Genomic DNA, 22,071 nt, shown 5'->3' with positions numbered 1-22,071 from the left:
ATTCTCCCGTTTTAAATAGACACGAACTAGCTAGCGTGATAATTTCTTACGCCAGGTGTACCTACTTAACGATTGACCGGCTGATACTAAAAGCAAACAATACGAAATGATGAGAAGCACACGGGTAAAGCTTTGACAATTCACCACATTGGTGGGACCGGTTTGGTTGAAATTTTCTTATATCAGAAATTTCTTTTCAAAATAATTATTGGATTCCAAATAACAATATATTCGGAGTTTCACAAAGCTGTTCATTTGACAAGTGTAAACCAACACAATAAAAGCCCAATCATTTTGAACTTTTTTAAATGCATTTGATGTATTTTCTTCGTACGGGTTTACTTTTTAGATATTCTAACATACTTTTAAGCTATTTTTCATGAAATCTCGAAGGATTTTTGAAAGAATATAATAATAATGCTTTTTACATGATCTGTGATTATCGAAACTCTAAACCAGGCCCCAAGACGTAATGGAAACGTTCAATCGCTTCCTAGTCAACGATAAAACCATACCATTTATGATAGGTTTCCAAAAAGATCAACAGTGTAAGGAACCTATACAAACATTTTGGTCCTTCGAGCTGGAAGGATTCCAAAAGTCAATCGATCGCTTAACGCTCTGACTTCAAACAAGCATTAGTTTAAGAAATACATGCAAAATAAAACATAACTTTCGAGCGGAAAATTTTAGTTTATTGGAAACCACGTCTTCACTGTTTGTATCACTATTTCGTTTGTTATGATAAGAAATGTAAACGCGATATTCCAAGGCAAATTCCCTACTGGAAGCCATTACATACAGCGACTTTTTCTCTTTGAAGAGTTTTTAACGTCCATGGCTGTTTTTTATTCAAACATTGCCGAAAGAAGTACAAACATGTACTTGAATCGAAATTCAGGTTTCTACCCAGTTATTATCAGATAAGTTTAAAAGCCATAACCTCATTATTTCGCTCGAAAGTGACTGATAAAGCTTACCCAGATGGCATCCATGGCTCGGCCTCAGACAAGCTTTTATTAGCTTGCGGTTCTGATTACGATGAATCCATTGTCGGAAAGCTCTAGATGCAGATCAAAGCAATCGAAAGGCCATGGGACCCAGATTTGGGTGACGGATGTATTTCCTAGGAAGCCCCGTCACATCAAAACCGTGTGACGCTCTCTTACTCCAATCAGCCGCTCAGTTTAGCCACACGTTTCAAATCTTAGAGTTCTCCCTCTTTACTTTCTCGCTCTGAGAATTTTTTTGGGCCCGGCTAGTAAAACTACCAAAACGAGCGTGGCGACGATCGTGTTAATTCGACCACGATGCCTTTAATTCACATTCAGAGGAAATCTTATTATAAAATTCATAAGATACATCTTATGAACCACTTTTTTGCGTCCAAACTAATTTTTCATAAGAGTCTTATGAAATTCTTTCAATTTTCATACGATGTTCTTATGAAAAATAGAAGAAACGGCATTGTGAAAAAATGATGAACACATTCATTCATAGCATTAGTTTTTTTTTCATCATCTAACAGTACGAAGCAATCGCCAGTTTATAGTTATTATAGTTTTCCTTCAATGTTAAATGTTATTGTTATCTCCGGAATGGTAAGTTCGATTTGGTGTTTTTGGTGTGCACGTTGAATATATTAGTAAACTAAAATACATTATTTGTTTACTGTTGAGCACAGGTTCCCTTTACCTTGGTTGGTGTAAACTCTTCGACAGCCTTGGCGAAATCCGACCTATCCCAACACTGATTCCCAATCGTGTTAATCTCATTAAGGTCTTCCAAATTAGACCAACGATCACTACATGCATTCGCATGCAACTCAAATCTACCAGCTTGGGGTTTTTCAAAATATAAAAGCCGACTAGGCAGTAAAACAGTTTCACTTCAACTTAAAAACTTATAATTACTGTTTCACTTAGAACTAGCTTTAAAATATGCAGGCAACAAAAACGACTAAAGTGTTCCGACGATGGCTCGATGTGTGTTGGGTGCGTATTGGATTTGGACTGGCTGGTCTTCAGATCCTCCGCTTTATTTGCTGTCCGTTGAGGTTTCTAAGGTGAACTCACTCTCGTGCGATGATTTTGTCTATTGCGATCGACCACGATCACACCGTACCAGCTTACTCCCATCTCTCGATTGTTGTTGCTTCTCTGGTCATCAGCTATTGTGTTCTATTAGACAACAAACAGCAGCAATGCCCAGGCCGGGTTCACAAAGGGTGATTTGTGGGTGATTTGTTGTGACGGGGTCCTCACAAAGCCTTTGCCGTATCAGAAGCTGGTGTTTTGACTAGGTCGAACGGAGTTGAGCCAAACCGGTTTTCGAGAGTGCATCGAACTTAATTAGCATCTGATATCAGTGAGGCTCAACTACCAAACAGTTTACTTTTCAGCAAGCTGATCGGCAAAAAACGAAAGGTCGAGGATTAAGATGCGGCAAAAAAAAACTTTTATGCAGCCGTCTGTTGATGCGCTGCTGATGGTGACAATGAAGGATTTAATTTTAAACGGATTTGGCAAACAATAAAGTGAATGTTTTCAGCATGAAATATCGAGAATTTTTCTTATTAGAAAGTGATTTACTGTTTCCATAAGACTCTCTTATGAAAAGCAACAACCTCTCATTGAAGTAGGTGTTCATCTTCAGAATTCATTCGCGTCATAAGACAATCTTATGAATTTCATTAATTTTTCTTATGGCGCCACTTCATAAGAGAATCTTATGGCATACATAATAGTATTTTTCTGAGCGCAGAAGAATACTCAATTAAGTAGGCTCACGACAACACATACATACATATTAGAAGCTTCAGATGTGTATACTCCCTGTTAGTTTTTACCAGGCTTCTACCATTCTCTTGATTTTTGCTAACTTTTTCTCCTCTTCTTGCCAAAAGCCTGAGGGAAATATGCTTTCTCTCACACAAAGTGAGAAGCTGTCCACCGTTTGTTGGAGAGCTATTCAATCAGAGGTGCCAGGTGTCCTGATTTATCAGGATTTGTCCTGATTTTCGAGAAACCGTTCTAATTAAAAAAAAAAACTCTCGACTTGTCCTGATTTTTGAAAATTTGTCTTTAAAATGTCCTGATTTTCATGATTGAATTTTAAATTAAACTTTGTGAACTTTGAAGAAATTTGTAATAAAATAATTAAACTCTTTTGACCGGTGGTAATCTTCGATCTCAGATGATATTTGAATGGTGTTTTTCGATATGGACTGCTAGCTATCCAAGAAGCTGCTCACGTCTGTTGCATAAATTAAAGTGTTTACAGCACCTGTATTTCGCCTATATTTATGCAACCTGAACATAGCTACATATTGTTCCCATGATTTCAGAGGTATCCTGAAAAATCATGATTTTTGTCAATATAACCTGGCACCTCTAACTTCAATCACGTAGGGACTCGGTTTCGTTCTCGCAGTCAGGGTTGCCAACATCATTCTTCAGAATTCAGGAACATGAGAAATAAAAATCAGGATTATAGTTTAACGGAAATTTCGGTCGAAGTGAGGACCTTATTTTCGGTCGTCAATTCACATTTTGACCTCAACCAATAACGCCTTTAGTTCCGTATTACCCACTTAATAAGATATTCACAAAAATCAGGAAAATCAGACTTATTAGAAAAAACCCAGGGAAAAACGGAGGGTTATCAGGTAATCAGGTTGTGCCTCAAAAAATCAGGCAATTCCGTAAAAATTCAGGCACGTTGGCAACCCAGCTCGCCGCTGTGTTTAATATAAAAATCCTTTAATTATATCAAAACATACTTGTTACGTAGAGGATATTTTAACTCTTTAAACCTTGATAGTCGCGAATATTACTACCAGCACTTTTGCGCCATCTGCAAATGCAGATGTGCTAGCAGCTTGAATATTTTAGCCCGGACTCTTACCCCAGGGGGGGGACAATTTGTTTTCGCGCTCTACTAAGGGAAGAAGCAAACTGGCAATATCGTTGGGAATATAGATCGGCTCTTTGAATATCAATGCAAGCGCATTTTAATCCCAAAGATCTCAAAGGAACCAATAAAGTACAACGACTTATCAACGAGTTGCCAACTACGTCTTCCGTGTGTCCAAACATAGGCAGTCGAATTGCCTCTTTAGTCGGACAGGGGGTTAGTCTCCAAACACCTCACTTCCGTAAACTGCCTTATTCTTACGAAGGCTATCGATTCTCAACTCGCAATGTACTATGGCGACAATTTAAACCACGGCGATTTTCTACTACCGTTACAGCTCTAAATATCTAAGACTCTTTAGTAACATCCTTCTCATAAAAAGTTTCCAGGGATAGAGAGCAGGCTCATATCTTGCCGGCCTCCAGGAAAACTTTTCTCATGGCCCTTCTTCTGAGGTTTTTCCTCAAACCGAATGCCCAGTCAATGCAAAAAAGATGCGCGAGTAGTTTAAGCATTTTTTTGGTGGTCGTAGTCGACCATCCCTTAGTTAGCCATTGCGCTTTAAGGACGCCCTCTCGATCTTGGGTCAAGAAGCGTCACTTAAGCGGGCCACAGACTACACAACATTTGTACAAATGCGATGAAATTCGATGAAATTTTGTCGCTGTGAGCACGATTTGCATAGTGTATGGCACTGCTTGAATTAGCGAGAATTAGCGCCAATCCATCGACAGATTGCTTCAAGTCGTACAAGAGTTCAACACACCTCGCATTAAGGGTGACTTAAATCGTCAATTTATCATCATATCGCTTCAAGTCGTAAAAGGGTAAAACACACATCCCGAGCAGACTTTTATGGCAAAATTATACCTTATTTTGCTATCATGCCTTGAAAGTAAAATGAGGTATCATTTTGCCCGAATAAAGGTGGTACAATGCCAAAATTTGGGTCTCAATTTTCATATACCGATACCACAATTATGCCAACTGTAGGTTTCACTGAAACCTTAATGATGCCTTGTTTAGCCAACGTATCAAAACGAGTTTTGAGGGCAAAATGATGCCACTTTTTAGCTTTGAGTACATCCAAAAGTTGGCATCACTGTGCCCTCAAAAATCTTTTTGAAAGCTAGCTGAACGAGGTATCATTGAGCTTTGAATTAAATCAAAATTTGGCATTACTATGCTATCCGTTTATGAAAAATGCGAGCCAAATTTTTGCACTGCATCCTCTTTTTCTAGGCGAATGAAAACAAATTAGCTTGAAAGGCATGATAGCAAAATTTTCAACAGTTTCACCCAACATTTTTTTTTATGGGATTTTAAACCTTTAATACTACCCTGACGTGGCATCTATTTTGAAGGTTTTGCTGAAATCGCCTGCTTTTATGCAATGTTTGGCGTTATACTATAAAAACTAGATAATCGTTCATGTAATTGAGAATCGCCTTTAGTTATGCAACGATTTTTCAATTTTTTTTAATATTAACCTTGTTCTTTTTTTACCCTTAATTTAAAAAAAAAAACCTATACTAAACACATATTTAGGTTTGAAAATTCATCGAATTGCTTTTCCTTTAACTGTACGTCATCATAATAATTTCATATTTCTGGATGCAAATAAACTGCCGACTTCAAAGCAGGTTTGGTTCGAATTTGTTGATTAGTTGGTCGTTGAAATTGAAACCTCGACGTTCCTAAACAAAAGCGTAAAATTTTTGTTGTTTATAATCAAATGTGTGCTTATGAATAATATTTATAATTAAAAATGCAAATCCTTAAACTACAATCTGACACTAATATGTATTGAATTAAAATCATATCTGGTTATCAACTTCCAATACTTAAAATCTGACAACCAACAAAACTTTTAATCTCCAACAACTTTTTATCTATTATTTAGAAATCAAGCACCTACTAAATTTTTTTCCTTCAATGATTCTCTGCACCCAACATTTATTCAAATTATGAGTGTTTATAAATAACACTGTATTTACATTTCTTTTAAATTTTCAATAATTATAAGATCACTATCTAGAAAAAATCATTTCTAATAGCTTGTTTGTGAATTTTGTGTTCCCACGCCTAATAAAAAAATAACGTTTCATCTTATGATGTATTGTTTAATATACTTATATTAACTAAATCGCTTGGATATGGAAAACGGTTGAATTGGCTTTTTATACTTTTATGTTTCATCACTTAGAAATATTATTGAAGATGAATAAGTTGTAAAACATTGCCGTTTGCTTTCTATAAATTGAGGCGTCACAATGTATAGCATCTTCTAGTTAAATAAAACTTTCTCAACTATTGTATCGTTTCTCAAGAAAATAATACAAGAAAAATAAAATGCTTATAATACTAAAATCGATCAATTGTTGAATGCCTTTAATGCTATCAGAAATAAAAACTAATTTTTTCGCAATTTTCGCTAAGCTTTCTAATATTGTTAATTCTGGTTCTGGTTTTGGACTGGCCTGGTTTCTGGTACATTTGTGTGCAAATAAAATGTTGATGTTAAAATTGTGGATCTTATCGTATTTTTAAATGATACATCTCGCCTCATCCAGAGATATAATTCTTCTTTTTTGTCACCTCCGCAAGTTGAATGGTCATCATTGTACCAAAGGCGAGCTTATTTACTGAAATTAGAGGAAACAGAAAGAAAAAAATATTAAAGATGCTTCTATTCGCCAAAGCTAACAGTGTAATTTGGCTCAATTTAAGATTATTCAACGCAATTAAGCAGATAGCTCATTAAATAAATTTATAGCGTTCTTGTGACTTTAGAATGGAACATAACATCAGTCATCCATATTGTACATTTTTGTTGAGCAACTGTTTATGTTTTTCGTTTGTGCGACGACGATAGTTTTGAGTTATTTTCTTAAATTTATAACAATGACCGAATGGACAATTTTTGCTGGTGTAACAAATCTCAGGTCTGTCATGTTGTTGTCAACAGTCGAGAGTCGAGACATGTCTCAAAGTATTTAAATACTCACTTAATGGTCCAACGTCGATTCTCCGGCGCAGAGGGCCTTCTTAAAAGACATCCACTAGTAACGATCCGGAGCTATGTCTCAAAGTACACTGGATAAAACGGGGGATCTGTAACTTCTCGTAGCAATTAGAATAATCTATTGTGGGCTATGTCGACCATAACTTTAACAGCTTAAGATTGAACTAGGTTGTCTATTCCTAAAAAAAAAAAAACTTAATGATAAACTCTTGAAGATTACAAAATGTAAATCCAAAATAGAACTTTACGTACCTACCTGTACGAATGGCATTGAAGAGCTGTATTTTTGTTCAGTTAATCACACAATACTTTATATTACCGGCCAGTTAGGCACATACCTGAACTTGAAAATCACACAAGAGGTAGGAAAGAAACATTGCAGTCCAACAGCTTCCGAGTTGATTTCCAACAGCGCCAGCGATGGGATCGAAGAAACTGAACAGGTCCCTGATTTTTACACATTCGCGGCACGAATTATAATGACGGAACTATTTATTACGCGAGAAAGCTACCGGTTAAAGGAAAATTTCTGGTGAATCGCAGTATCGACCTGGGTTGCCAGGTGCCCAGATTTGTCTGTAAAACCAAGACTTTTGACCCTTCGTCCAGATATTGGTCAGACACAGATTTTGCCCAGATTTTTGCTGAGAGTGCCCAGATTTTACAGATTTTCAAAATTGAGTGATAAAACCAAGATTTATGCATCGGATTTGATCCGTAATGCCAGATTAGACTGAAATCTCGCTTGTATTCGTTGGTATTTCACCAAGCATTCATTACCAATTATTTTTTTAATAAGATCAACATGATACGTGGTATAGGAAACAGTGTTCTTAGCGCGATAATAACCTGAATACCACAGGAAACCCCCCCCCCCCCGCTCACACGCACCGTCAAATGTCTTATTTAGTATCAAATTTGTGATCTTCCCTGTGCACAGACAAACACAGACTTTTTTCCAAAATTGCCCAGATTTTTACTCCTCAACACCTGGCATCCCTGGTATCGACGCACATTTGCACTGGTAAACAACACAATTTTGTTTACTTTTTGCACTTTGTTGTCATCCACGATTGGATCAGTAACATCGAATATATGTCTAGAGCATACTTTTGTTCAGTTTGGAAATCGTTAATTGTGATTTGAAGTTGTGAAGTAAAATGCACTTTTCCTGTTAATTTGTCGTTTCTAACGCAAATAAGAAACTGTGTTGGTTATCAACCATGGGTGCACGGATTCACCGCAGTTTCTGCCTAAGGCCGATAGTGAGAGCGATGCGATGCGAATTGGCGAACGCGGCCAATGCGAACTCGAGCGGCGGAACAAATTGACATCTGCTTCGCGGCGTTGAGTATGTCAGGTTTAAGCGATTCACATACATTTTCATCAAATGTGGTTCACCGCATTGAATCGCATCGCATCGCACTCACTATGTGATCGGCCTAAGTATGTGCTCACATGCATTCTTTAGATAATTAAGTTCAACGAACTGTATGAATGAACTGTTATGGATGAACTATTGTGTTGATGTAGGTTTATTTTGGAAGATCGAGTCAATCGGGTGGGCTAGTTCATCGGCGCTCTGTTTCTAGCGCAAATAAGAAACGGACCTTAATATTTATATTCTTAGCTTTCAATCGTATTCAAATTTCGTTTTAAATATGTAATTCGTTTCACAAATTAGGATGTATGTTTTTCTTTTTCAAAATCAAATTTTTAGATTTATTTTCTTCAGATTCTATCGATCCTAAAGCTAGACTCGTTAATTGATATATGTTTATTTCAACATTTTTTTTAAAATTTGCAAATGGTTTTATGAAGGTATTTTACTTATAAAGATTTAAACAATTAGTAAAATAATATTTTGATTTTTTTTTAAATAATTATTTTCATCAAATTCAAGTTGAACAAAATGCTTGAATAAAAATTTACACAAAATCACTTGCTATTTTATATCTCATTCATTATTTAATTTATTTATTATTAATTTATCAAAAATCATATTTATTCAAATAAAAATCGTTGTCTTATAGATTTTTTATGTTGAATAAATTCTTACAAAAAATCAGTTGATGTAATTTTTTTCGTTAACCTTCGTTAGTTTGCTATTCGATAAACATAATTAATCCTTGAATTAGCTATCATGCCTTGAAAATAAAACTTGGTATCATTTTGCCCGAATAAAGGTGGTACAATACACAAAATTTGGCCCGTTACAGTCGCAGCGACTCAATTGTAAAAAATAGTTAAATAAAAGAGAAGGAGTTTATATAAGCGGTTTAAAAATAAGATACCTTAATGATGCCTATTTTTGCAATGACTGAAAATTCTACACAGAAAAATGCGCGCAATATGCCGGTAACGAACAAATTTATCTGTTTGTTTTCAGTTCGATTTAATTTTTAACACATAATTAAATTTGATGTTTCATCGGACAAAATTGAATACCAAATCATGCAATCATTTTGATTTCACTTTTCTGCTCTACCGTAATAAATGAAACCTTAATGATACCTCGTTTTGTTATCATGAAAAAATAAAACCAAATAGTGCTTTCATTTTGGTCTCAATGCCTTATTTAGGTTTTGATTTGGCATCATATTTTGGCATACTTATGCTTCAATGAAACCTAATTTTGCCATCGGGAAAAATTCGATACTAAATTATGCTATCGTTTTGGTATTGATAGCTCATATTGGTTACTGTTTGCTATCGATTCAGGCATCAAAGTCTGCTCGGGATCGCATAAAGTGTGGATGGAACTGCCAATCCTCCCATCATCGTAAATGCGCATGAATCGAATCCTTTAATGTAACGTACAAAACGACGCCAATGCGACATAAAGTCAAAGTATTTCTAACATCGTAAATGACATCACATATGATGTTGTCGATGTCGTAAACCAGAAAATAACGAAAACATGTACGTATATGGCCTCCACTTTTGGTAGGTATATGCTTTTTTCTAATGTCATGTACGATGATTTGTGTCGATATAGACGTACGTATATCTTTTGATATACCGTCAAACGGGGCATCATGCAACAGCGGGGTTGAATGCAACATTTATATAACACCACACAGATTCAATTTTTAATTTAATGTAATGAGATAAAGTTATCTTTTAATGATTACAAAATGATGATGACATAGTTTCTTGAATCCTTAGATAGTTTTTTTAAGTTTTTGATTTTCATATAAAATTTGAAAAATCGAACAATGAATGTACAATTTTTAACATTTTTCGATGCCGTAAAAAACTTTACCCAGTATGACGGATTGGCTTGATAATATCACCTACAAACTTTATACTGGTTTCCTCATCCTATGCCAACATTGATCATGTGGAAATATTTTTCGAACAATCACTCAATTTTTTTAAATAAATATTTTTATAATTCAGTTACCCGTCTGGGGTAAAATGCAACAAAATGAAAATCGGAACAAATTCTCATAAATCGCGTTTCCATATGCTGAGATATAATTGTTTTGCATTATGCGTTAGTTAACATTAAAATTTCATCCATTCCTAGATTTATTTCTATGATTTCAGCTAATAGATTATTTTGTAGTATTTTTTACCCCTAAATGTATGCAGAAGATTAACACTTTTTTCTTAAAAATATTTTTGTCAGAAAAAATTAAAAATTTAATTCGAACAAAACCAAAATTTACTGCAATTGGTGCTTTATGCGTTATGACATCACAAATGTATCAAAAACTATGAATTTTCAATCGTTTTCATTTGATTTTTCATAAATCACAGAGTTTGTTGCAACTTACCCCTTTTTCTTAGTAGGGTGAAAATCGCATGTTTTTGTAAATTTAAAAATAACTGGTGAAACCAATAATTTTTTTGACTACGTCAGTTTGGTGGCCCATCTACCTTAAAACTTTTGATGTACAAGAGGTATGATTATCTGTAAACATTAATATTTTAGAAGCCATTGAAGTTGAAAATTGTTGCATGTTGCCCCAGTTGACGGTACCTACCAAATTGTTGGCTGGGAGGTTTACACAGCGCGCAGTCGGATTTGAGAGGTGCTGACCAACCATGCTTGCACTGGAACACGTTAAGGAAACGTTGTTTTTTTTTTAGATAGAGGTGCAGGTTTAGGTAGACATGCTGAAAATTACGAGAAATCGGCTATTCAATTCACGAAATCAGATAGAATCTTTTTAAAAACATGACAGAATTATTTAACGTACCATACAATGAAACAGTCTGCCAAGTGCTGGGACCAATGTTCCATAATTTCACGTGGAAAGAGGGCGGTCTTAACACACATAAAAGCTGTACAAATGGACTCACAATTATTGGGTGAGAAAAAGTTCCCTGTCTCTTTCAGGTCAAGATGAGCAAAATGAAACTTGGTTTCTACAAGACGAAACTTAATATAAACACATTATTCAATGTCACTCTCTACGCAATAGGCTATAACATTCGATTTTTAAGACTACCTATGACGAAGAAGGATAATCCTAATTGGTTGAATTCTTAGGACAAAAAAACACGTGATTTCAATACTTACTTACTTAATGATCCCGCGCCGATCCACCGGTGCATAGGGCCGTGGTAAAAGACCTCCACTGTTGACTATCCGGAGCCAGCGTCTTCACCTGGTCCCAGTCAATATTCTCGTCGACAGTTCGGATTTCAGCGGCTAGGCTTCGCCGCCACGAGTTTCTGGGTCTGCCTCTTCTTCGATGTCCTTCTGGATTCCAATCTAGCGCCTCTCTGCAAATCTCGTTTTCATCTTTCCGCAGCGTGTGCCCAATCCATCTCCACTTACGTTCTCGAATCTCGATTTCTAGCGCCCTTTGATGACACCGGCGATGTAGTTCCTCATTTGAGATCCAGTTGCCAGGCCACCAAGCGCGGATGATGTTCCGCTGGCAGCGGTTTACAAATACTTGCAGTTTTCGCGTCGTTACCGCATATGTGCACCAAGTTTCACACCCGTACAGCAATACGGATTTGACGTTTGAGTTGAAGATTCGGATTTTCGTTCATAGAGAGATCTGGCGTGACCGCCAGGTGTTTCGGAGACTCGCAAACGCAAATCGGGCCTTTCTGATCCGGGTTTCGATGTCTTTCCTGGTACCACCATCAGGTGTTATCTGGCTACCAAGATACTGAAAGCACTCCACTTTCTCAACTTGTTGCCCAGCTACCATGAAACTGGAGGGATTTGCTGTGTTGATCTCCATCGACTTGGTCTTTCCGACATTGACTTTGAGACCTGCTGCCTTGAAACTTTCAGTGAGTTCGTCGAGTTTGCTCTGCATATCCGGTTGTGTTTGGGCGAGCAAAACAATATCGTCAGCCAGGTCAAGGTCGTTCAGTTGCTCCATTGTTGAAGGATTCCACGGAAATCCTCGGTTCGGTGCACAGTCGATCGATCCAGTCAGAATCTCATCCATTACGATGAGATAAAGTAGCGGTGATAAGATACATCCTTGTCTCACTCCAGCAGTTACCGGGATTGGTTCGGACAAGACACCATCGTGCAAAACCTTACACGAAAATGCCTCGTACTGTGCTTCGATGAGATGGACTAGTTTCTCTGGGACCCCTCGTTGCCTTAGAGCCGCCCAGATGTTTTCATGGTTAAGTCGGTCGAATGCTTTTTCGAAATCAACGAAAACCAGCAGAAGAGAGTCCTGGAGTTCGTTGATTTGTTCCAGTATGATTCGTAGCGTTGTGATGTGGTCCACACATGATCGTCCGGATCGGAATCCAGCTTGTTGCCGTCGGAGTGTAGCGTCAATTTTCTCCTGGATCCTGTTCAGGATCACTTTGCAGAGTACTTTGAGGGTTGTACAGATCAACGTTATGCCTCGCCAGTTACCGCACTCTGTCAGGTCTCTTTTCTTCGGGACCTTTACGAGGATACCCTGCATCCAGTCGGCCGGGAATGTTGCAGTATCCCAGATGTCAGCGAAAAGACGGTGCAACATTTGTGCTGACAGGGCAGGGTCGGCTTTCAGCATTTCAGCAGGGATGCAATCGATCCCAGGTGCTTTATTGGATTTCATGGTTTTGATTGCCGCTTCTATTTCAGCCAGCGAAGGCGTTTCCGAGTTGACACCATTTATGCGACTTACTGTTGGCGCTTCGAGCTGCGAATTCTGTTGGCCATAGCTATTCGTGACCCGGAAGAGTTGATTTCAATGAACAAAACTATTGATTCTGAAAAACACCATCACTTGGATCCAATATCAGAGTTTTTTTTTCAGTAGGCTGATAAGGTTTTTCAAAGGCACTTAAGACCATCGAAAAGATCTGGAATAACTTAACATTGGAAATCCAGACCAAATATTCGGGATTACTAAGTAGAAATACTAATGTAGTAATGTAATTTTCAGTGGAGTCACTAGGTTACTGCTTTTTGGTTTAATACACGTTTACTTTAAAATCGGTCTGATGTTTATTTGGGCTTAGATAAAATTGATAAGCACTAAAATTTTCTTTCTTGGAGTCACATCGTGAAATGGGCTTTCTGTACCAGCTTAATGTCCCTCATACTCAACAGATGGTCTCTTCTGCAGTTTTTATAATTTCTCTTGGTATCTTCTCCGGAGTCCATCTTTCGAAGCCCTTTGATTTGAACAGCTCTGCTGCAGGCCTTCCTATCTTTTGAAGCCTAGGTTATGACTACAAACTTAATGAAGTTCATTTATTTAAGATTGTTGGATTCCTAATGGCCTTCAAATACCTCACTAAACAAGCTGCTTCAACCGGACTTATGAGATATGAATCCCGGCTTTCCCAAGAGTATGTAAACAACATGGAAAATCTTTACAATTTTCCTTATTTTGTCACATCTTTCCTACACTCAGAAAAATACTATTATGTATGCCATAAGATTCTCTTATGAAGTGGCGCCATAAGAAAAATCATTGAAATTCATAAGATTGTCTTATGACGCGAATGAATTCTGAAGATGAACGCCTATTGCAATGAGAGGTTGTTGCTTTTCATAAGAGGTTCTTATGGAAACAGTAAATCACTTTCTAATAAGAATAATTTTAGATATTTCATTGAAAACATTCTCTTTATTGTTTGCCAAATTTGTTTGAAATCAAATCATTTATGGTCACCATCAGCAGTGCATCAACAGACGCTTCCATCAAAGTTTTTTTTGCCGCATCCCAATCTTCGACCTTGTTAGATCAGATAGCTGAAAAGTAAACAAAAATGTAATTCAAATTACTAATATGTCGCTCACATCAGAAACAACAAATCGGACTTACCATTCCGGAAATGACAATATCATTTATCTTTGAAGTAAAACTATGAACTGGCGATTGCTTCGTTTTGTTAGATGATGAAAAAACTGTTGAAATGAACGAATGTGTTCATTACTTTCACACAATGCCGTTTCTTCTATTTTTCATAAGAACATCGTATGAAAATTGAAAGAATTTCATAAGACTCTTATGAAAAATTATTTTACACTCTTAAAAGCGGCTCATAAGATGCATCTTATAAAAATTATAATAAGAATTTGCCTGAGTGTACATCTATGATTGCACGTACAGAATTTCATCTGTACAATAGCTAATTTTTTTATATGATCGAAGAAAAGCTCCAAAGTGTTTATCATCGAAATTTTCCTAGTTATAACTCCGCTAATATTTACCAAACGATGAGAAAACGGAAACACAATACTCAAACGTAAACCTCTCATTTTAGGGTACAATATAACTGGAACACTTAAAATCAGTTTTGGCTTGCAAATCAAGTTAAATTTGCCGGATTAACTTGTCCATGGTATTTGAACGTCTGATGACTAAACTTTTTTTATTGGAAAAATCTACGGAGGTCCTCTTTTTTTACGTTGTTTACGAAGTTTACTGTCAAAAGAATCAATCTGAAGTTGAGCTAAAAATATGGGACTATATTTAAATTAGACCCTAAGTTTAGAAAACTTGAAGCATTTCAAGTTCATCGGATTTAGTCTAACAATTCTAGTATTTATAAAACAAAATGTGATTTTTAGAGATGTAGTAATCGAATTCATTTCCTTACTGTATCATAAAAAAAATCTACTAAAGTTGGTGCAAAAATAAAAATTTTCACTTACAACAACTCGTTCTCTCATTTTGGTACTAATGATGCCCATACAAAGATTGCTAAACATCACTGCCAAGGGAACCATAGGAGCCACATGAACTTTTTTGATCCTTGCCGGCAACGCCGTGTCAGCTGACACAAACAGCAGATTCAGATCCGACAGCTTCCACATCCCCACATATGCCATACTGGTTCCCCCGATATCAAAAATCAACTCCACACCACCGATTTGGAATCGATTATCCTCGCCCAGCACCTGAACCGTTACGTAGGCATACTTGATAATTTGCGCCGGGGTCATCCAGCTGGTATCAACGGCGGCCACCCGATAGAGAACCACCAGCTGATCATCCCGGTTGTATCCCAATGGGACAATCACCCCAGCCCTAATGAATCGATTCATTTCTTCAACCGAGTCCCGCACTTGGAAGCACTCCGGATGCTTGGCGATGGCCGTCAATCCAAGCTCCAAAAAATTACACGCCTCCACAACATTGAACTTTCTCATCCGCAGAAATCGCAACAAAAACATGACATCCGTTCGACAGCGCACGATCTGCGGATGTTTGGCAATAAACTCGCGTATCTGAGCTAAGGCCGCATCCCGACTTCCGGCATCTTCGCGCAGTTCCGCTTTGGCTTTGGCCCTCAGCTGGCCATCTAACTCTTCATCCCGGAACGAATCGTATTCCGGTGGGCACTTTTCGATACTTATCGGGTCCGGAATCATCGCACCGTACCAGCAGGTAAACAAACTAGCAACCGACTGATCAGAAGAAAACTCATCAAAGTTCAATGTGAGACCCAATTTCTAGCGCAACCGATCAAGCCCCAGATACCCTCCACGAAAAAGTGTAAATTAACATTTGTTTTTTTTTTCTTCATTGAAATAACGCAAACGCCAGCTGATAGTGCTAATCGGTGGAGGTTGTGGGAAAATTAACTTCAATGATGCTCTCGTATGCATGCATGTTACTTTATAGAACAGCCAGCCTGTCGAACAGTTTATGATATGGCAGGGTCAATGAAGTTGGATTGAAAAAGGTTAAATGTTTGAAATGAAAAGCTTTTCTAATGATATCTATCCAGTCGTAAATGCAACCCAAGTTAAATGAAGGCAACTGATATCAGTGTTTTTTTAAGAATAACACATATTGAAATCAGTTAAACAGTCAAATTCATCAAATAGGTATGTCAGAACTGTGAATAATATCACAATTGTCTGAATGATTGAAATTATCATAATTGTCAAAATGGTTAAAATAACCAAAATTATCAATATTGACAAAATTATCAAAATTGTCAAAATTATAAAAAAATGTCAAAATTGTACAAAATGTCAAAATTGTACAAAATGTCAAATATGTCGAAATTGTCAAAAATGTCAAAATTGTCAAAATTGTCAAAATTGTCAAAATTGTCAAAATTGTCAAAATTGTCAAAATTGTCAAAATTGTCAAAATTGTCAAAATTGTCAAAATTGTCAAAATTGTCAAAATTGTCAAAATTGTCAAAATTGTCAAAATTGTCAAAATTGTCAAAATTGTCAAAATTGTCAAAATTGTCAAAATTGTCAAAATTGTCAAAATTGTCAAAATTGTCAAAATTGTCAAAATTGTCAAAATTGTCAAAATTGTCAAAATTGTCAAAATTGTCAAAATTGTCAAAATTGTCAAAATTGTCAAAATTGTCAAAATTGTCAAAATTGTCAAAATTGTCAAAATTGTCAAAATTGTCAAAATTGTCAAAATTGTCAAAATTGTCAAAATTGTCAAAATTGTCAAAATTGTCAAAATTGTCAAAATTGTCAAAATTGTCAAAATTGTCAAAATTGTCAAAATTGTCAAAATTGTCAAAATTGTCAAAATTGTCAAAATTGTCAAAATTGTCAAAATTGTCAAAATTGTCAAAATTGTCAAAATTGTCAAAATTGTCAAAATTGTCAAAATTGTCAAAATTGTCAAAATTGTCAAAATTGTCAAAATTGTCAAAATTGTCAAAATTGTCAAAATTGTCAAAATTGTCAAAATTGTCAAAATTGTCAAAATTGTCAAAATTGTCAAAATTGTCAAAATTGTCAAAATTGTCAAAATTGTCAAAATTGTCAAAATTGTCAAAATTGTCAAAATTGTCAAAATTGTCAAAATTGTCAAAATTGTCAAAATTGTCAAAATTGTCAAAATTGTCAAAATTGTCAAAATTGTCAAAATTGTCAAAATTGTCAAAATTGTCAAAATTGTCAAAATTGTCAAAATTGTTAAAATTGTCAAAATTGTCAAAATTGTCAAAATTGTCAAAATTGTCAAAATTGTCAAAATTGTCAAAATTGTCAAAATTGTCGAAATTGTCGAAATTGTCAAAATTGTCAAAATTGTCAAAATTGTCAAAATTGTCAAAATTGTCAAAATTGTCAAAATTGTCAAAATTGTCAAAATTGTCAAAATTGTCAAAATTGTCAAAATTGTCAAAATTGTCAAAATTGTCAAAATTGTCAAAATTGTCAAAATTGTCAAAATTGTCAAAATTGTCAAAATTGTCAAAATTGTCAAAATTGTCAAAATTGTCAAAATTGTCAAAATTGTCAAAATTGTCGAAATTGTCGAAATTGTCAAAATTGTCAAAATTGTCAAAATTGTCAAAATTGTCAAAATTGTCAAAATTGTCAAAATTGTCAAAATTGTCAAAATTGTCAAAATTGTCAAAATTGTCAAAATTGTCAAAATTGTCAAAATTGTCAAATTGTCAAATTGTCAAAATTGTCAAAATTGTCAAAATTGTCAAAATTGTCAAAATTGTCAAAATTGTCAAAATTGTCAAAATTGCAGGCGCGGTCCTATGGGGGGGGTGATCGGGGTGATCACCCCCCCAAGCGACTAAAAACCGTTACAAAATACTCTCAAACGCTGGAATTTCTATGAAAAGTTCGAACATTTCCTAGTGGATGTTCTATGGAATTTTCAAAATTTTCCACTCCGTGGGGGTGATTGTTAAATAAAAGAATTTATTAATTTCTTAAATTCTTAAAATTGGAAAAAATCGGTCCGCCAAACTAAAACCGCTGTAGCTTGCAATCCCGTAGACCAATTTTCACCAAATTACTTTTGTTATGGCACCTACAGTGTTTAATTCGAAATTGTTGACCATATATGAATCTTTCATAGATTTATATACAATCATATCTATTCAATATTCAAAAAATACCAAAAATACTACTTCTTAAATTTAAGGTGATGAACAAAACCTGATATAAATTGAGTTCAGAGATATACCTCCAAAAACAAGTTTTAAAACTAAGGCTCCAAAAACTTACCTATGTATATTTTTTTCCCAGATGAGAAAAAACCAGTGAAAAAAATATCCCGTCATAACTCGACTATTTTCTCAGGAACAAGGACTTTTCATTGAAAAATAGTATAAGCTATAAAAAATGAACGCTTTATTTTTATTTCCATTTTAAACTATACATTATGTTAGAACGTATTGAATGCATGAAGCAAAAATACTATTTTTCACTTTTCACTAAATCATTCGTTTCAAATTTGTAACTGTATCTTTCGATTCATTTACAATAAATTTTTAAAATCTATGAGAGCTTGCAATTCAAAAGAAAACAAATAAAAACAAAGTTCCGAAAGTTGCATACCTTAGAATTTGATTTTAATGATTTTGTTTTAGAATTAAATTTATATTTAGAAATTGAAGAATCAAAACAAGAGTTTATATTAATTAGTTTTTTTCGAATCATGATTCAGCAATATACTTCTGAAAAATAATAAAACATTCAGTTGTAAATTCATAGCAATTGTTAACACATTCACAAATAAATGTTTGGATTTCAAAAGGTATGTTGGAGAACGAGAATCACTAAAATTTTGGTGAAAGTTTTGCGGTGATATTAAAATATTGAAGATAACTTGAGATTTTATTCACATGTTTGTATTTTTTCATTTGTAAAATTACTTTTATATCGGAAGGTTCTTTAAAGAGTTCTTAAATTGATAATTTTTAAACTGCTCAATATACAAATGACGAAAATTATCTTTTTGTCAACAATTGTTCGCAGTGAATATTAAAGATTCGCAGATTGTTTTATAAAAGGACTAGCTGATCCCGTACGAACTTCGTTTCGCTTTAAATCATTGGTACGTCAAAATGAGTTTAGAAAATGAATTCGAAACATTCTTTCAACAATTTTGGGGAAAAAAATCAACAGTGTTTAAAGTCGCTATTATTACTATTACTTGAAATTCAAATTAAACGGTTTATTAGATTTTTATTATAATTTATGTGAGAGTGTATTCTTCTCGATCGGTTGCAAAATCTAGACATTATGGCAGAAACATGTCCTATTTGTTTATGTGCACGACTCTTTTGCTTGACCTCCACACTTAAATTGGTATCAATTAACTGCCGCAAACAAAATTATTGCACAAAACACTGAACTTTCAATGAACCCCTCTTTTTCTGTCCCATGGCCCGAAATTCGACTATTAAAACCAATTTTACGTTCCTCACAACTCCTTTGTGCCATTTTTTTTTCAAATTATATGTAAAATAACGTCAGGAACTTAAAAACAGTGAACAGTGAATATAGACGCCCCTTTCGCCGACCCTTGACACGGAACATGCTACCTGGAGTCAATTGCTCATAGTTTATAACCCTCATCTGAACATTTTCATCTCAATCCGATGCATGATCACGACAATATCGCGAAAACAGTGAGCAACTAACATGGACGGCCACGATTCAAAACTTGACTCCTGAAATCAGTTATCTTTTCTGTTAAACTCCCATGTGTCAATTTTCATTACAATTCTATGCTCAATCAAGAGAATATTGTAAAAACAGTGAACAGATAATAACCCCTTTTGCCGACCCCTGAGTCAAGATTTGAAACCTGAAAGCAAAAGAGCGTCCCTCAAAACTCCTATGCGGAAATTTTCATCTCAATCCAATGTAGAATAACGTCAAAATCGCAAAAACATTTAAGTTGGGTATGGACGACTCCTTCAGCCGACTTCTGATCTGCAATTCGAAACTTGAAATCGATTGCTCGTCCCTCAAAACACTCATGTGCTAATTTTCATCACAATACGATCTATAAATACGCCAATATCGCAAAAACATTAATCAGTGGATATGGACGACCCCTTTTGCCGACCCCTGACCCTAAATTTGATAACTGTAATCGATTGCTCGTCTCTTAAAACACTCATGTGCAAATTTTCATCAAAATCCAATGTAAAATAAAGCCAGTATAGCAAAAACATTAATCAGTGAATATGGACGACCCCTTTTGCCGACCCCTGACCCTAAATTTGATAACTGTAATCGATTGCTCGTCTCCTAAAACACTCATGTGCAAATTTTCATCAAAATCCAATGTAAAATAAAGCCAGTATCGCAAAAACATCAATCAGTGAATATGGACGACCCCTTTTGCCGACCCCTGACCCTAAATTTGATAACTGTAATCGGTTGCTCGTCTTTCAAAACACTCATGTGCAAATTTTCATCACAATCCGACGGAAAATAACGTCAATAACGTGAAAACAATATTTGTCTTGTATGGACGACCCCCTTCAGAAGGGGTCGTCCAAAAATCTAAAAACATTTTTCATCATTCCTGGTCCTAATGAGCATCCATGCCAAATTTCAGATCTCTAGCTCTTAAGGCGGCTGAGTCTATAGAGGACAAACAAACAAACAAACAAACAAACAAACATACAGATAATTGCTTTTTATATATATAGATGTATATGCTGTTTAAAAGGATATCAAAATAAGTATGTAAGAAAGTTTGTTAATCTTCCCTTATTTCTAACTATTTTTAAATGTAAACCTCTAATTAATTTAAATGAAATTTGTAAGGGAAGAGGAGAAGCAGTGTGCATTATGGTCGTGAAATATTGTTTTCTTTTTTAAGAAGTATATCTAATCAAATTTATCCATTACTTTGATGATTTATCACTTAATTTTATGCTGATATGAAATATTTTTTCAAGAGCCCAATTTCAGCTTGTGTTATTTATCTCAATGTTCAACTCCACATTCAAATTTTTATAAATTCATATGGCCACAGAATTAAAACTTTTTTAGATGAAAAGAATTTAAGAGCTAATATTAATTTATGTTGGTGCCGTAAATTATTTTCAAATAGGTTAAAAATTATTCAAGAAAATTATGCACTTTTCTGACAAAACTTTTAAACATTACAATAAAAATTCGAAAGAAGGGTTCATATCACATTCTTTCCGCAAGAACGCAAGTAATGTTGACTTCTGTGAATTTTTTTTAAATTTAGGTTTTCTGTTTATTCACTTTTCCCAATTCTGTTAGATAATAGACTTTTAACGAATGTTTAAAGAAGTAATGACTTCATAGGATTTAAGATATTTCTCAAAGCAGGAACCAAATCGTTTTTCAGACTTCAGCAAATTATTTAAATGAAATAAAATTTTTGTTGTTTAAAACTTTCTTTAGTAATGTCAGTTTTTTTAAGATCATTCATCATCATGAAAGTAGTATTCCTTAATTGAATTAAGTATAATAAACAAGTTCAGAATCAGTTTTTTTTCATGTTAACTTGTTAGTTCATCAGTTATCAATGATTGATTTCACTCAAAACTGATTTTTTTTAATAACTCCATATAAACTCCTTATCACCAAATCGAGAGGTGATAAACAAAATATAGTTGAAGTACGAGTTCTACTAAATCAATCATTAAAACATAGACACCAAAATGCTATCACTTGCATTATTTTGAGAATACGTTTTATTAGAAAAATCATTTTCAAATGTTAAAAACTTATCTTTTTCATCTTCATATTATATTTAAATTTATGAAGAGTTAATCACCGTGATTTTGTTTGTTAATTTTATTTATCGACCTTATCGATGGAAATTAAAAGAACATAACTAAGAACATTTCATCATTAAGAAAATTCTTGTCAAATAGAAAGTTACAAATGTATGGATATTGAAAATGAGAAAGTAGAATTGTATAAGAAGCATTTCAACCACATGTCATCAATTCATTCCTCATGGATG

At 34.9% G+C, this 22,071-nt stretch overlaps 2 protein-coding genes across 2 annotated transcripts in view; both read right to left on the bottom strand.

Annotated features, from left to right (window-relative positions):
• The window catches only part of LOC129757643 (phosphatidylinositol 4-kinase beta), a 281,978-nt gene that overhangs the window by 250,349 nt on the left and 9,558 nt on the right, over positions 1-22,071 (bottom strand). The gene's annotated exons all lie outside the window — the stretch shown is intronic.
• Positions 1,669-15,769, bottom strand: LOC129752021 (clavesin-1-like). Its single transcript, XM_055747811.1, has 2 exons — positions 15,030-15,769; positions 1,669-1,749 (listed from the first exon to the last, which is right to left on the bottom strand). Exons 1-2 carry the CDS (start codon positions 15,747-15,749, stop codon positions 1,669-1,671), a joined length of 801 nt encoding a protein of 266 aa, XP_055603786.1. The 5' UTR covers positions 15,750-15,769.

The sequence above is a fragment of the Uranotaenia lowii genome, chromosome 3, assembly GCF_029784155.1.
Source record: "Uranotaenia lowii strain MFRU-FL chromosome 3, ASM2978415v1, whole genome shotgun sequence".
Lineage (NCBI taxonomy): Eukaryota > Metazoa > Arthropoda > Insecta > Diptera > Culicidae > Uranotaenia > Uranotaenia lowii.
This window is presented reverse-complemented; position numbering and strand designations above follow the sequence as displayed.